The sequence below is a fragment of the Trichosurus vulpecula genome, chromosome 1, assembly GCF_011100635.1.
Source record: "Trichosurus vulpecula isolate mTriVul1 chromosome 1, mTriVul1.pri, whole genome shotgun sequence".
NCBI lineage: Eukaryota > Metazoa > Chordata > Mammalia > Diprotodontia > Phalangeridae > Trichosurus > Trichosurus vulpecula.
In genome coordinates, this window is record NC_050573.1 from 43,874,639 (window position 1) to 43,893,040 (window position 18,402).

At 40.1% G+C, this 18,402-nt stretch overlaps 1 protein-coding gene across 1 annotated transcript in view; it reads right to left on the reverse strand.

The window, feature by feature from the left end:
- The window catches only part of TMEM132D (transmembrane protein 132D), a 925,255-nt gene that overhangs the window by 706,513 nt on the left and 200,340 nt on the right, over positions 1-18,402 (reverse strand). The window contains exon 2 of the mRNA XM_036740754.1: positions 4,777-5,668. Within this exon, the coding sequence (XP_036596649.1) occupies positions 4,777-5,668 (892 nt within the window). The remainder of the gene's footprint in view (positions 1-4,776; positions 5,669-18,402) is intronic.

Sequence of the window (18,402 nt, forward strand, 5' to 3'; positions counted from 1 at the left end):
ATTTATGTAGGTAGTTATTGCTAGCTAATCTCAACTGGGCCCTCACTGCAGCAAGGCATTCATACTACTTCTTCATAATTCATTTCTTATCACATTAACTATAACTATCCAAAACCTTCTCTCTTTTCCTTTAAGTCTCCCCTATCACTGCCTCCCCATCAATCTCTATATGCTGAGAACATTATAATTCACCAAAAAATGAGGCTGTTCACTAAGGGCTCACTCTTCTCCCAATCTCCTCTCACACACACCCTGCACCCCTGACACAGTCTCCCACTACCTCCTTTGACTCCCATCTCTGATCATGACATAGCCTTCTGCTTGCCAAGATGAACCCTTCTACCACGTACCTTTGATCTCATCCCCAAACATCTCTCCCAAAAGATCGCCCCCATCACCATTCCCACTCTCTCTAATCTTCAGTTGCTTTCTATCTACTGGCTCCATTCTGGCTGTCTACAAACACTTCTAAACCTCCCCAAATATTTGAAAAATCTTCATTAGATGCTCAGTCCCATCTCCTTTCCTTCTAACTTCTTGAGAAAGCCCTCTACAATTACAGCCTCCACTAATTATTCTCCCAAGCTTTTCTAAACCCTATGCTGTCTAGTTTCAGGCCTATCACTCAACTGAAATTGCTGTCTCCAAAGTTATTAAGAATCTGCCAAATCCAATTGCCTCTTCTTAATCCTCATCCTTCTTGATGAGCATTTGACACTGTTGAGCACTTGCTCCTCTAGGATGTATCTCTGATATGTCCCTCCCATCTGACTATTCCTTAGTCTCATTGGCTATATTGTCATCCATGTCACAGCCAAGAGTTGGTAGATGTCCCCCAAGGTTCTGCCCTGGGCTCCTCCTCTCTTTTTTTTTTACTTGCTGACCACATAAACTCCCATGGAATCAATTATCATTTCTACAACTAACTAGCCCTAATCTGTCCTCTGATATCTAGTCCCATATTACCTACCAACTGTCTTGTTGGGTATTTAAAACTGATTGTCCCTTAAGCCTATCAAACTCAGTAAGTCTCAAAGAGAATTTATCTTTCTCCCCCAAATCCTCCCTTCTTCTGGCTTTCCCTATTACTGCATTTTGTGGAACTCTGCCTCACTTAGATCCAGTTTATGCAAGTCAAGATATCACCCCATTATATCATTGGTCCTCCTCAAAAACAAAGGATGAACATCAACGTTATTGTGTTGGGAGCCAAAATTCTCCCAAATTATCCATATTCAAAACCTCAGTGTCATTCTGGAATATTGACTTGCTCGCCTCACATATCTAATTCACTTCCAGATCTTGCAATTTCTTTCTCTACAAATTCTCTCATATGCATTCCTTCTCTCCACTTACATAGCTACCACCTCAGTTCAGCCTCTTGCCTGGACTATGGCAACAGTCTTTTAATATATTTCCCTGCCTTATGTCTCTCCTCATCCTCCAAACTGATTTTCCTCAAGTGTGGGTCTAATACCCCAGCTTGTCAGTAACTATTATCCAAGGGCTATCTAAAGTGTTCTTGTTCAGTCATTTCAGCCATGTCTAATTCTTTGTGACACCATTTGGGGTTTTCCTGGCAAAAATACTGGAATATCTAACTCATTTTACAGAAGAGTAAACTGAGGCAAAGTGGGTAAAGTGACTTGCCCCGGGTCACACAGCTCACAAGTGTCTGAGGCTAGAATTGAACTCGGATCTTCCTGACTCCTGGCCCAGCTTTCCACCCTAGCTGCACCATATCATAAGCGTTTAACAAATGCTTGTTGACTGTTTGATTGACTAAAGTGTATCTAGTACAGATGAGGAATGCGACGCTCAGAGAGGTCAAGTGAAAAGCTCTATGTTAGACAACTTGCAAAGCCCTCTGGGGAGCCCAGTGAGTAGAGTACAGTACTCAGAGACGGGTATCTAAAGCACCAAAGATAAAATCCTTTGCCCTGTAAAGGTCTTCTACACATGGTCCCCAGCTATCATTCAAAGTCATTTTACATTCTGCTCTTCCACTGTACTCTATTTGTTGTTTCTCTCCCACAATACTCCATCTCTCATCCCTCTGTTTCCTAGCTGTTCCCTATGACTGAAATGCTCTGCTTCCCAAACTCTAGCTCTTAGAATCTCTTAGGTTCCTGTAAGTCTCAGCTCAAGAGCCAACTTCTGCAGGACACACCTCCTTTCCCCCAATACCTTCCATCTACTCTATATGTGCCTTATATGTTGATTTGCATGTGTCGTCTCCCCCCTCCCCATTAGAATACAAGCCCCTGAAGGGGAGGGACAGTTTTCCCCGTATTTCTAGTACCTAACCCAGTGACTAATGCTTGTTGGCAGATTGATCGATTAACTAAAGCATATCTAGTGCAACTCCCTATTACTGATGAAGAATATGACCCCTGAGAGCACAAGTGAGTAGCTCTATCTCAGACAACTTGTAAGGGCCCACTAGGGAGCAAGGTAAGTAGAGTGTTATACAATTATCCTTTCCACATTGTGCGGGGGGAGAGGAGGGAGCCCAATGAGCTAGAAAATCTACATAAAATCTTTTGGCCCTCCCTTTGTGTGAGAGAAGAAGTCTGGATTATTTTATTTTTTGTTTTGTTGGGTGTTTCCAATACCCTATTGTAAAATTTGGGTTAAGTATTTGGTCATAGACTCTGTGCCATCTGTTGGCCTTCATGTGTCGTCTGTGGCTGCTGTGAAATTCCCAAAAAACCCATTTAATTTCTTGTGCTGACCCTCAATATATCAAAACCATGATGGGGAAAGTTGCAATGTGGAAGGAATAATTATACTTAAGAGACAGGAAGCTCTGAAATCAAATCATATATCCCTCCATTGCTAGCTGGGTGACCCTGGGCAAATCACTTGACCTGAATTAGCTTCAGTTTTCTCATCTGTAATTTACATGCATGGATTGGACTTGATGGCCTCCAAGGTCACTTCCAGCTCTAAAGCTATGAATCTATGATCCCAGGTATGAAGGTCTAGACCTCAACACAACTCCCCTGATTCCACATTCTCTAATGCTCTTCCCATGATACCATAGATCACCAACAATCCAGTAACTTCAAAACTCCTTTAGATCTAAACACTATTCATTATTGTGTCTAGGAAGATGTTTTCTAAGTTTAGTTCAATACAAATCAAGAAACATTTATTGAAGATGATTTATGTGTCAGGTAGGAATACAAAGGAGAAAACAAATAAATGGTGCCTCCCTTCAAAGTGCTTATGTTCTTTTTTGGGGGGAAGGATATATATTATATAAACAGATAAACATAATGCAAAATAATTTGAAACAAGAGAGAATCCTAATAACTGAGAGGAATAGAGAAGGTTTCATGGAGTGGGTGGAGCCTGAGTTGAATCTTGAAGGAAGCTAATGACTCTAAGAGATAGAGGTGAGGAAAAAGTATCTTCCAGTTATGGGGCACACCTGGTACAGAGACACAGTGATGATACAGAATGCCAAATTTGGGGAAGGTTAATTTGCAAGAGCATAACATGTATTAAAAGAAGTAAAGTGAAATAAGTCTGGAAATTTAGCCTGGAGTTAAAAAAAATGGAAGGTATTTAAATATTAAGTGGAAGAGTTTATAATTCATTCTAATGGCAATACGGAGCCAATATTCTGTCTTGAACAAGGGAGTGCCCATAAGATTTTCATCAGATTATCTTGGAAGCTCTGTGGAGGATGGATTGATAAGGGGAGAGACTAAAGAAATGGAGAACAAAAAAGGTAAAAGTTTCACCTTGTCCCTACACAACTCAAAGCACCTAGAAAGAATGATGAAACTACCTTTGTAATGTCACACTACTAGGCTCCTTCAACAGCTTCTTGGACAATTCCACAGATCTGATCAAGCATTTTCCCTTTGAAATTACAATTCTAAAGAGTTCCCTAAATCCATTTCCTTACAAATTCTATTTCGTATGTCAAGTCATACCAGTTTTACATCAATCTAATGGACTTAATGAGTTGGGACTAATTCATGGTTGGAAACATGAGAAGGGACCAACTTTTTTCATTGTTGTTGGGGGCAGATACTAAGAAATTGGGGGCAGATACTAAGAAATCATAACTTAGGAAAAATAAGTAATGCAAAAAATGAATTTAACTCATATATACTCAAAATGCATAGGGTGGGAATAGATCTCTCCCATCCTGATTTTAATGACAGTTACAACCATTGTAGTACTAATTTAAACTTTCAGATGTTTAGTATTAAATAGTCAAAATATTCCCATTCTAGAAATCTAAAATCTTCCAGGCAATAAATGAAGCAAAGAAGCAGGTAAAAGAAGTTATAACTAATCTGGATAATCTAAGAACAACACTTTTAATAATTTATGCATTTATGTGAATAGCTTACTCCAATCTTAGTTCAATATTTCCAAATCTGAATATCCAAATGAACTATTATCTTGTCAACACATGGGTAGGAAATCCTTCTGCCAACTACAGATCAGATAGCAACCCATCCATGGCGACCTGTCCAAATGCCATGGGGTAGATTGAGACCATTTTAAACTAAGTAACTTGCCCAGGTTCCAAACATTAATATGTGTCAAAGGTAAAATTAAAATCCAAGTCTTCAGGCTCAAAGCCAACACTCTACCCATTCTGCCACATTTTCACCATTCAATTTCCATAGTATATTAAAAGAAAACTCTTTTTACAAAATGTTAAAAACTGGCTCAATTTTCATGACAGGTCTCCCAAGAAAACAACAGAATTTAAAAGGTATATCTGAACTTTCAGCTCCTCTAACTTACCTCAGTGTGAAATGATCCTCAGTGGAATTTCTAGAGACAGAAACAGGAAAAGTCAGAACATCTCCTTGTTTGGCAGTCTTGGCCACATAGTGGATGGCAACATTGCTATCTAAGTGAAGTTCCCTCCAAGAAGGGCTCCCACTGTGAGTCTGGTAGAGAAACACACTCCCAATCCTCTGCAAGGGAGGACCCACTTCATCGATATCATTGTGGCCTGGTCGGATTCCATTATTTTTCCTTGTCTCTTCCTTGGTACAATCTCCTTTCTCATCTCCAGGTTGGATGGAATAGTAAAGCTCTACAGGACTTCCTTCTGATTGGTCCATTGACTTTTTCCTCCCTGCAACCACAGTCGGGGGGCTGAACCAGCTGGACAGGAGCTCTAACTGGGCTACACACAGTCCGAGTTCCCCTGCCAGGCGGCAGCTGCCCCTCACCTCCCTGGTCTCCCTGAAGGCAAATACTCGGAGGCAGGGCAGCCTCTCTGTGGTGCTATGGTCATCCCAATCCCTGCCCACAATGTAAAACAGGATCTGAACTCTGGGCCTACTCAGGTAGATTTTATCACTCATGATGTAGGCTTTTAGCTTCCAATTGAGGGCAAACTTATTGGTAGATCCAAATGGATTGGAAGGCAACAGAAGGTCCTGGGGCACAAGTTGTTCCACAGAAAAAGGCCCATAGCTGGCATTCAAGGAAGGTGCCATCTTGGATTTGTAAATCAGAAAGGATTCCACCCTGGATTGCAAGCTTGAGTTCCTCATGATGTCCTGGTTGGCTTCCTTGAGGAAGAAGGAGATATCAGCATTGTTGATATGGTAGCTCACAGGAAGGTAGGTGGGCAGCAGGGAGAATCGCTGGATGCTCTCTAAAATTCCTCGGCTCTCTGACACTGTGGGGAGGAAATAAAAGCTTAGGTGTCAGTTGAAAATCCTAAAGGAGGCCACAAAGCAATTCATTTCACAGCTAGTAATTCTCTTGGACCCAGTAAAATGCTCTTTAGGGTTGGCCTATATGGAATAGTGGGTAGAATGCTGGGCATGGAGTCAGGAAGACTTAGGTTCAAATATTCCCTCAGATATCTACCAGCTGCTCACCACCTGGGCAAATCACTTAGCCTTTGTGACTTCAGTTTCCTTATCCACAAAATGAGGGGGTTGAATTTCATGGCCACTAAAGTTCCTTCTAACTCCAAAACGATAATCCTATGATAACAGCTCATTTCTATTTTGCTTTAAGTTGGACAAAATGCTTTCCCTATTAGCAAGCCTTTGAGGTTAACAATTAAGTGTTTTATCCACATTTTGTAGATGGGTAAACTGAGGCTCAGAAAGATTAATCATCATCATCATCATCTCTCTCAGTAACACTATGAACAGTATATTTTTATTCTTTTTTCAACTATAACTATGATATCATAAGTTACAGGGACCTCCCTTGACCAATGCAAATTACTACCTGCTCTATAGCATACAATCTTAGACAGCTGATTTCAATGTTTAGCACAGTGGCTTACACAAAGAAGACAATCAATAAATGTTTACTTTGACTGACTGACAGTTGCCTGGGGCATTGATAAGTTAAGTGACTCACTCCAGGTCACACTACCAACACCTGAGAGAGGCTGGATTTAAGTTCCTGTCTTCCTGATTCCAAGGTGGGCTCCCTATCCATTCTGCCACTTTCTCCTAAGGCAGTCCAATCCAATTTTGGATAGTTTGAATTGTTATAAGGAATTGGTATTGGCCCCATTTTATAAACGAAGCAACTGAGTCTCAGTTATGCTTGGTGACTTGCCTGTAATAATAATAATAATAATACTGTACAGTTTACTACTTCTTTTCTGGCACTATACCTATGTGAAATTAGACAGCACAAGCATCATCACCATTAATTACCATTAATGGTAAAGATAATTACCATTATCATGGAACAGATGAGAATATTTTCCTAAGGTCACCTAACTAGCAAATTTCAGAGCCAGCATTCAAATTCTATTCTGCTCTGGCTCTAGGGTAAGCCCTCTTCCCACCATGTTTCTTTTCATCTTTCCCATACTACAAGTGTTTAATTTGACTCAAAATTTTAAAAGAGTTCATTATTTAAAAGAATTTATATTTAAAACAATTTATTATTTTAAAAGAATTTATCACATTCTGTGCCAAATACTACAAAATGACTCTGAGGACACAGAGACAAAATGAAATAATGATTGCCCTCAAGGAGCTTATGTTAGACTGGGAAGAACCAACTTGTGCATGTGTAAGTGAATATGAAATCAACATAAAGTGATTTTTTTTGGCGGGGAACAAATATCTATTTGAAGGGCAGTTTAATAATAATATAACAAGAAGTCCAGAGGGCATAATGGGAGGACAGTATAGAGTGGAAAAGGGACACCAGGGGTGTGGCAGTTATATGAAAGGGTAGTTAGGAAAGGAAGATTCATCCTAGCTGGCCTGCCACTCAGAAGCATAAGAATATCAAGGAAGGTTAGAGGACAGTTGCATGTATCCACTGGGGTTTCAGTGGTGATGGGGGAACTGACCATCATTGAAATCTGCCAGGAGGAACCTTGTAAAATGAGACCAAATGACAGAAACCTAGGACACTGTGTTCCTAAGGGAGGCCTGAAGGGAAATGCATCTCAGCCCCAGGAGTTTACTGTACCTGACTCCTGGACAAATAGGAGTTCTGACTGGCCCATAAATAAACAGGATGAGTTGACCTGAATTTGATTTGTCCTGAATCTTTTACCAACAGCTCAAAGGCACCGAACAGAAGTAGCTTACATTAAAAAGGAACAACAGCAAAGGTCCTTTCTAAATAAATCACTTCTTCAATGGAAAATCATTTTCTTCTCTATTTTTTCTCTTTTCCTGGAATCGTGTGTAAAATACAGAAACAAAAATGATAGAGTCTGCAGAACCAGTATATCCACTGTGTGCTCAAGCCAACCAGCCAAGTCAAAAAATCTTCATTACGTTAATTGGGTGCCAGACACTGTACTAGTCCTTGGGAATACAAATAACGGCAAACAAAAACTAGTCCCTGTGTTCAAGGAGTTTATAGTCTAATAGTAAAGACAAAATACATTCAAACAAGATATATCCAGGATAAATTGGAGCTTATCTTAGAGGAAAGGCACTACTAGCATCAAGAAAAATAAATTGCTTATTCTGGGAACTCTTGCTTCCCAAAAATTCACAACAAATCATACTCCAATCATTCCCACTAAGTCTCTGGTAACTGTAAGGTTTGGCATTTATCAGAATTTTATTCCAAAAGACAGCACCGATAAATCACAGAATCACAGAAATTCAGAACTCAGTGGGACCTCAGAGTGTGGCCTGTGATTGAAGGAAATCTTCATCTATGTCATATCCTATAAAGTCACTCAAGCTCACTGACATGATTTCAATGTACCTTCTAGATGCTATGTGGGTTTTCTGTAGGCCTAGGCACACTTCTTTTTTTTTTTTTGAGGCAATTGGGGTTAGGTCACACTTCTTAAAAAAGGATTTAATTAGGTTTGGTGATTTTCCTGTAACAACAATAATAATTTTGTTTATGCTAAGGGAACACATATCATGTTTTAATTTCAAATATTAATTATAAAATACACTGAGGACCTCCTGTCTTCTCTAGAAGGTTGTCATCCCCCCCTGCCCCATGCCATCACGTCTAGTGTCTTTCATTTTCAAGCTTTATCTACTGACTCCTTCTCTGCTTACTACAAACAGGTCCATGTCTCCTCCATGCTCAAAAAACCCTCATTTGATCTATCTATGCTACCAATAGTCCTATATTTTCCTTCCATTCTTAGTTAACCGCCTTCAAAAAGTCACTTGCCCTCAATGCCTCCTCTTCCGCTCATTTCACTGGCTTCTAAACACATTGTAATCTGGCTTTTGGCTTCTGGCTCACCACCATCTTTTCTGAATACGCTCTCCTCTCTGAGTTTTCATCCTTGACCTGCCCTCTAATTGCTGACATCCTGCAAGGCTCCATCCTGGGCCTTTGTCATTTTCCTTGGTAATCTCATCAACTCTCATAGGTTCAGTTATCACCTCTCTGCAAAATGATTCTCAGATTAAAATAGCCAGTCTTGTTTTCTTTTCAGAACTCTTATCCACCATTTTCAACTGCCTGCTAGACACCCTGAAATAGATGTCATGTAGATATCTCAAATTCAACATGTCTAAAATAGCACTCATTATTTTCCTCCCAACCCTCCTCCCCTCTAAGCTTCCCTATTATTAAGGGCATCAACTGTTTTCCCAATCATATAGGTTCACAAGCTTTGTGTTATTCTCAACTCCTCCTTCATACCCCATAGATCCAATCTGTTTCCAAATCTTGGCATTTCTAGCCACTACCCTACATCATGCTCTCATATATCTCATCTGAACTATTATAAAAGGCTACTAATTGGTCCCCTGCCTCGAGTCTCTCATCACATTAATACATTCTCCACTCAGCTGCCAAAGTTATTTTCTCAGATCTAACCATGCTATCCTTCTGCCCAGTAAGCTCAATGGTTCCTTGTTACTTCCTGGTATCTAATACCCTTGACAGTCTGTCCACTTCCTACCTTTCTGGTCTTCTCACACTTTACTCTCCACCAACTGATCTCTACCACGGCTGTATTGCACTATTTGCTGTCCTTCATACATGACCCTTCATTTCCCATCTCTGAACCTTTTTCCTGGCTGTTCCCTATGCCTGGAATGTTCTCCCCCCTCCCCGTCCTCCTCTTGAAATCCCTGGCTTCCTTCAAGATTCAGCTAACATGCTCCATTGTGCACAACTCTGCATTCACCTGAGACACATGAACCTTCCCCATGGAGGTTGCCTACCTGCTACTCTTTGTGTATCTTGCACATACTCATTTATTTACATATTGTCTCCCCCACTAGAATGTAAACTCACTGAGGGCAAGGGCCCTTTTGTGGTTTTACCTTTTTTTTTGTATTCCCAGCTTTTAGCAGAGTGTCTGCATGTGATAAGTTCTTAATAAATGCCAATTGACTGAGATTCTGTGATAGACATTGAGGAAAGAAAGAAAAAACAAAACTGTCTTGCCCCTCAAGGCATTTACATGCTGCTGGAGTAGGGATAGGAGTAACCTGTGTACATATAAGTAAATTAAAATTCATACAAAATTAATATATACATAATAATGTATAATAAATAAGAATAAATATAATACACAGTAAAATTATTAGTACATAAAATTCATACAAAATAAATTAATCCAAAATAAATAAATCCTAATGCAGTGATTTCTGGGTCAGGGGTGAGAACATTTTTAACTGGGAAAGTTAGGAAAGGCGCCTTATTGGAGATGATGATTGAGCTGAGCCTTCAGGGGAGCTCAGGGTTCCAGGAGACGGAGGTAAAGTGGGAGCACATTCTACACACAAGGGAAGCCCTGTGCAAAGATGGAAAGTAAGGAGGTGATCAGATGATCCTCAAAGTAGTTGGTTTCCTGGAAGAGCTATATCAATCATTCTTGACTCACCTCGATGCTATAGATCACACTTTAGCTGTAATGCCCAACAATACCTCGGGCTAACTGTCAAGCAGGCTTTTCATTTCTTTGCAAAAGTAAGCAACCGAGACACACTCAGTTAAACATTAATCGCAGGCACCAAAGCCCAAGGACCTTTTCTGTCTGAATACCTGACCCCTGTTTCTCAAGGGCACAAACCTTAATTGTGCGATAAATTACATATTTTGGGCCAGCAACCTGAGCTCCCTCCACTTACAGAGACAAGCAACAGGAGGTCATGGTGGACATCACTCAGAAGGAACTAATTTTTGTAGCTTCATTCCACAAATGGCCTATTAGTCCTTTCTCTGGGCATCTGACCTCAATGTTTAGCATCTAGAAGAAGCCTAGGGCTTGACCTACAGTGAATGTTACTTATTACAAAAATCCCAAAATGCCAATTATGTTCTGGGAGTTGATATAAAAGACCAAAAGAAAGCTCACTATCCCTGAGACCCATAAAAGAATGGATTATTAGTACCTTGAACACCAGGGTGAAACAGGAGAGAGCAAAGTGTCAAAGTAATATATGGGGGAATCTCACTTCCTAATCCATCGGGGTGGGGGGAAGGAACCTTGGGTTTTAAAGAAAATGGTACTGGGATATCTGTTGGCTTGTCAGCAGCTTCAGAGAGATTAGAGTTCATTTTAATAGACTGAGCAAAACTGGGGCAGAGTAATTTTGACATAAAAATTATTTCTACTAATGTACAAGGAGCAAGCTTATATCAGGATCACAGAGTCAAAGGTTTAGAACTAGAGAGAACATCATAGGTCAGAGGCCACATTATCCGAACCCTTCCTAAAGTGAGACACAGGGAGAAGTGACCTCCCTGAGGTCACAAGCCCAGTCCTCTGGCTTCAAATCCAGTACTGCCTCTCACAGTCTCCTCTCTCCCTCCTTCTTTAGACAAGCAATAACAACACTTATAACAGCTTTAATATAGTGCTTTAAGGTTTGCAAAGTTATCTTATTTGACCTTCACAGCATTCTTATGAGGTAGGTGCTATTATTATCCACATTTTACAGACAAGGAAATTGAGCCTAAAAGAGGTAAATAACTTGCCCAGGGATGCAAAGTTAGCATCTTAGGTAAAATTGGAACTCATGTCTTCCTGACTCCAAGTCCAGTGGTCTCTACATTGGACTACCTAACTTCCTCAAGGAAGAAGCTCACCATCCTTTACAAAGCTAACCCTATCATCTTGGGCCTTGGGCTTTGGTTGTTCTTCCAAGCCTCCTACAGCACTTGATGCATAGATAATCCCTACCCTCTATTCTTTTTAATCTATTTTTTAGGTAATTGGGGTTAAGTGACTTACCTAGGGTAGCACAGCTAGTAAGTAGATTTGAACTCAGGTCCTCCTGACTCTAGGCCGGTGTTCTATCCACTATGGCACCTATCCATTCCTAATTTATTTTCTTTAATTTTTTTTTAATTTTTAATGCCCTGAGTTCAAATACAACCTTATGCTGCTGCCCCAGGATGTATGATTTCTGGCACAATTAAAGTTTGCATCCTTAAGAAGCAGTGGTCAAGTGTTTAGATCCCCTCTCTAATGCTGACTGCCTGTATGACCTTGGGCGGATCATTCTGCATCACTGAGATTCAGGTTCTGCATCCACAAAATGAGGGCATTGGACTAGATTGCCTCTCAGGTCACTGGCAGTCCTAGATTTATGACTCTATGATTTCCATGTGTCCCAGGCTGCTTCAGGCCTTCATCACTCATCACTGAATCCTAGATTTAGGGTTGTAAGGGTCCTTCAAGGTAATTGAATCTAACACCTCTCATTTCTCAGATGAGGAAGCTGAAGCCCACAGAGGTTAGAGAACTTGCCCCAAATATGAAAGCTAGTAAGTATAAGGATTCCTATTACAAAATTCTGACCCCTTTACTTCCCTCCTCCAGACCTAGTAAGGCTCCTCAAGACCTACTCTTAAGTCCAAACTCCTTAGATCACTCACTATTCAACCCAATCTGCATTTTCTAGTTTGCTTTCTCATTATTCCTCTTGAATATAAGCCCTCTCCCTGTCTACTCTCCATTCTATGAACACATAATCCATTATCTATGTCTCTGTTAATCTAGGGTGGGCTGCTAGGTGGCACAGTAGATGGAGTGCCAAACCTGAAGCCATGAAGATTCATCTTCCTGAGTTCATATCCAGCCTCTAACACTTACTAGCTGTGTGACCCTGGGCAAGTCACCTAAGCCTGTTTGCCTCAGTTTCCTCATCTGTAAAATGAGCTGGAGAAGGCAAAGGCAAACCACTCCTTTACCTTCACCAAGAAAACCCCAAATGGATTCACAAAGAGTCGGACATGACTGAAAGATAACTATTGACGTGTTGCAATCAACCCAGAATGGATACCCTTCCTCCTAACACTTCCTATCAAAACCCTTTCTATTGTTTGAGATCCACCTCAAAGGCAACCACCCCATCAAAGCCTTGCCTGATCAGCCCATTCAGAAGTGATCTCTCTGATCTCTGAACTCTTGTAGCAATCTCAAGCTTTCTTTAGGGACCTTATCATATACTACCACAAACTGTACAGTAGTAATTTGTGTACGTGTCTTAATTCCCCTTCTAGGGGGCTCTCCTTGTAGGAGACCAGGAACCTGCCTTATATAACGGAGGACCTCAGATGACACCAAACCTCCCTAACAGAACTTTGAAAGGAGGGCCAAATTCCATCTTTCTGTGCTGGGCATTTTCACAGGCTAGCTGTCATGCTTGGGATTCTCTCCCTACTCACCCTCCATCCTAGCCTTCCAGGTTTTCTTCACTTCTCAACTAAAATCCTATCACCTCCCACAGGTCTTCCCCCATTCCCCTCAGTAGTAGTGCCCACCCTCTGAGATTATCTCCAATTTATCCTGTCTAGATCTTGAATGGACATGGTTGTTTGCATGTTGTTTCTTACATTAAACTTGAGAGCCTTTGTACTCCCAAGGCTTAGCACACGGAAGCTGCTTAATAAATGTTGACTGACTTTCAAAAAAAAGAAAGAAAGGAGGGCCAAGGGATCACAGATTCAAAGCAAAGCTAGTACTTTGGAGGCCATCTAATATGACCCTCCCTCCTAATTCTATAAATAAAGGAAACTGAGGCCCACAGGGATTATATAACTTGTCAAGAACAGCATAAGCAGTAAGCGTCAAAAGGCAGCATTTGCACTGAAAATTAGCTTAGCAAATAGGGAATCTGTTTGCTCAATCCAAAAAAGCATTTATTAAGTGATAATCAGGTACAGAATCGTATGCCTGGTGCTAGAGAGACAAAGCAAAATTAAAATAGCCTCTGCCTTCAAGGATCTTATTTTCTTAATCATACACACAAATTCACACATATATAACACATATGTATATGCGTATGGGGGCATGTGGGCAGTTAAGTAGTGCAGTATATAAAGCATTGAGCCAGGAATCAGGAAGACCTGAGTTCAAATCCAGCCTCAGACACTTAATTACTGTGTGCCCCTGGGCAAGTCACTTAATCCCTGTTTCCCTTAGTTTCCTCAACTGAAACTTACCTCTCAGGGTGTTCTGAGAATCAAATGAAATAATAATTGTAAAGTCCTTAGCACAGTGCCAGTACATAGTAGGGTCTATATAAATGTTAGCTGTTATTACACAAACACACAGAGACATAGATATAGAGAGATATAAATACAGAGAGATATAGATGTAAATATACCCATGTATATGGATAGATTATGTTATGAATTATATTATAATGTATAACTTCATTGTACATTTTAATGTTATAAATATCTATGTAGAGAATTTATACATTGCTTTAAGATTTGCAAAGCACTTTACAAATATTATCTTACATGAGCCTCACGACAATCCCAGGAGGTAGGGGAAATTATTATTATCCCCATTTTACAGATGAGTAAACTGAGGCTGAGGGAAGTTTAGTGATTTGCCCAGAGTCACACAACTAAATATCTTAGGTAGGATTTGAACTCGGGTCTTTCTGACTCCAATCCCAATACTCTCCTCATTGTACCATCCAGCTATCTCCCTATTAGAAGAATTGATGAGAATCACTGTCAACTATTGTATGAAGATCAGAAATTTTATTTGGTACAAATTTTAAAATTTACTTCTAAAATTTTAATATGCTCCTAAAATTCTCATCATGGTTTTCAGTTGATTGGGGTAGTAGGTAGAGAGCTGGGATTTGAAGTCAGGAAGACCTAGATTCCAAATCCACCTCTGACATATATTAGTTGGGTGACCACGGATGAATAATTTAACTTCTCTAGACTTCAGATTCTTGCCTGTAAAATGGGTATGATAATGATAGCAGCTTCCTCACAAAGTTGTTGTGAGGCTCCAATGAGACAAATGTATATAAAACAACTCGTGAATTTGAAAGCCCTCTCTTAAAGACCATTATTCATATCATTATAGTATTGATTAATGATAGAACAACTTTATTTTGTCATAGACTCATAGATTTAGCAGTAAAAGATAACTTAGAAGCCAACTAGCCCATCCCCCTCATTTTACATCCTGGCCCGTCTCATCACCATTCTACCGAGACTCTGGCATCAACATTCTCATCTCCCTTCCCCCTCAACCTTGGAATCCACAGATCAAGTGGCTTTGACAGGTGAATGTTCATCTCATCTTGCAGTGAACCAAGTTTCCACATGCCCATCACCACACCATGTTGCTTTATGCCACCTCTTCCAGCTCCCTTTTATGGGATGTTCCTCCTCCCATTAGAATGTAAGCTCTTTGAGGGCAGGGACTGTCTTGTTTGCCTTCATTTATATCCCCAGAGCTTAGGCAGTGCCTCCTAGCATACAGTAAACATTTAATACTCTAATCATGCATCCACTTATGTCAACTTTCTATCTGATCTTTGTCTTCCAGTTTCTTCATAATAAAAAAATGGGAATGATGATAGTATCTAAGTTCTAGGGTTGTTGTGAGGACAAAATGTGATAGTATTTGTAAAGTGCTTTTTAAATCTTAAGGTACTATATAAATACTAGCTACTATTATCAATATGATTATCTATCTCTACATGTACATAAATTTATCTATATGCCTGCATATCTATCCCTATATGTCTATTTGTTTACATATCTATCCATCCATCCATTTCTATATGTCTATTTATCTACATGTCTTCATGTCTATCCACACATCCATCCATCTATCTACAAATGAATAAACTAGGTCCCAGAAAAAATTAAATAACTATGCTAAGTTCATAAGGATGGTAAAAGCCAGGATTTGAACCCAGGTTTTCTGACTATAAATCCAACTCTTTTCCCATGGTAACATATTGTGGTTCTACAACTAATCATTCCCTCTCCCCGCCCTCCACCCCCACTTCAGTTTCCTTAGCTTCCATGAAGCATCTGGAGCAGAAAAATCTCAAGTTATCAAATGAAATGATTTTAAACTTCAGCACAGAGTTTGTCTCCTCCTCTCCCAGCAGATTTTCACAACCATAAACAGTTGAAGGAGTATTTCATTTCACACTGATATTTTATCATGGCTCTCTCACCAGGATGTGACAACTTAACATAGCCTGTAGTAGAAAGGTCACTCCTTGGTGTAGATTCACCGAGGCAAAGGCCTTATCTTCAGGTCAATTTTATTATAGGAAATGTGTCTGGAGAATACACAGGATATTACGAGGATGACTTGCTCATATTTTGTGCAAACCAAAAGAACCAAGAGAAGATAATTCAACAATCATTTCTTTTTAAGTACTACAGAATCTATCGATGGAAGGAACCTTGGAGATCAGGTAGTTCAATTCCACCTATACCCCTTGCCCCCAATTTACAGATGAGGAGAAAGATAACCAAGGCAGAAGAATCATTTTCCCAATGTCACATAGGTAGTAAGTAGTGGCCCAGAACTACTCAGCCAGCTGATATTTGGTCCTTGGTTCTCATTTCCCCCCCTGGGGCCAAGTAGTCTAAATCTAAACTCTCTTCCAAAGAGCAGCTCTCTAAGTCCTTGAAATGAGCTATCATCTCCCAACCAAGTATTCTCTCATCAGCCTAAACATCCACTATTCCATCAGTCAAACTTTAAAAGGTAACCATCCTGGTTGCCCTCCCTCCCCCACAGAAGTTCCCCAGTTTATCAATGTATTTCCTAAAATATGGCTCCTCGAATTTAATACTATAGTTCTCCAGCAGAAGTGATCAGGAAAACCCCTGGTTTTCTGAATGGGCACTCCACCCCCATGGACATGTGCTCAGTCTTCTAAGGAATATAAGCCTTCCCAGGATGACGCCGATAACTAATTTTATAGACCAGTGTTAACAAATTCAAATAGAAATTTTTGTTATTGCCATTCAGCCGTTTCCACTGTGTCTGATTCCTCATAAGCTCATTTGGGGTTTTCTTGGCAAAGAAATTGCAGTGCTTTCCCATTTTCTTCTCCAGCTCATTTTACAGATGAGGAAACTGAGGCAGGGTTTGGTTAAACAGGGCTAAGTGACTTGCTCAGGGTCACATAGGTAGGAAATATCTGAGGCTGGATTTGAGCTCAGATCTTCCTGACTTCACTCTTTATCTGTTCAGTCACATCCATAAACACTGAGGACCAACCAGGAGTTCCCTGTGCCATACTAGCATGGGACATGCCCCTTAGCAAACAGCCAGGGCACATGTCCAGCCCCACAGAAGGTGCTGTAGTCCAGCAAATCAGAGGTTGCCTTGATTATCCTCACTACATTTCAAGTGTAGTCTGGTCAGGTCATAGAACAATGACCCCTCTAGTCTTGTATACTATGTCTCTCTTAATGAATGCTAAATTTTCACTGGCATTTTCACTACCATGATACCAGGTATACTCACACTGAGCTTTCAATTCAGTAAAATCCCCAGATCTTTTTTTTTTCAGACACACTGCTATATACATATTCATGCCTCCCTAGCTTTTACATGTGAGGTTGATTTTTTTTATCCCAAGTACAAAACTTTTATAATTACTTCTATTATGTCTTGTTTTATTATATTCAATCCAACATTCTAACCTTTGAGATCTTTTTTTAGATTCTGTCACCCAATATGTCAGTTATCTCTCCCAACTCTACATTATCTAGCAATTTGATAAAACATGCCATCTCTACCTTAATCCAAATCATGAATAAAAATGTCAAATAATACAAGTTTAAGTACAGATACTCAAGACACTCCACTACTGATGTCCTATATGTTCACATGGCAATATTAATGACTGCCCTTTGGATCTGGCCATTGAACCATTTCTGTAGTATGCAGCTACGTAGAGCAGGGGACAGGGTACTGGACTTGCAGTGTGGAAGACCTAGCTCCCTGACCTTTTGAGTCACTTAACCACTCTGCACCTCAGCTTTCTCTTCTGTAAAATGGGTAAAATTATCACACCTATCTCTTATGACAATCTTTTTTTGGAGGGGGGAAGGCAGGGCAATTGGGGTTAAATGACTTGCCCAAGGTCACACAGCTAGTAAGGCTCATTGTGACAATCAAATGAATTCACATGTTTAAAGCACTTTGCAAACCTTTGACACTATATAAATACTAGCTCTTCATCATCATCATCATCATCATCATCATTATAATCATCTTCTAAGGTTCCTCTCCCTATTTCAACCACAAGGATAGAATGGTTTGCTAAAGTCTAGGTAAATTATAGCTATAGCATTCCCCTCATCTCCCAGTCTAATAACCCCGCAAAAGAGGAAATAAGATTAGTCGTAAAATCTCTTCTTGATATGTTCTTGCTCTGCCTTTCTTCATATCCCCAGTGCTTAGTAAGTCTTTTGCTAATGAGCACTTAATAATAAGTATTTAATGATGCTTGTTGATTGACTGATGAAGTCACAATGGTCCACCGCGATCACTGCTCCCTTTTCTAGATAGTCAATAACTGTAAAAATATTTCCTAATGGCTGAACAAGTTGTGGTGTATGAACTGTAATGGAATACTATTGTGCTATAAGAAATGACGAGCAGGTGGACTTCAGAAAATCCTGGAAAGACTTATATGCACTGATGTCGAGTGAGGTGAGTAGAACCAGGAGAACATTGTACAC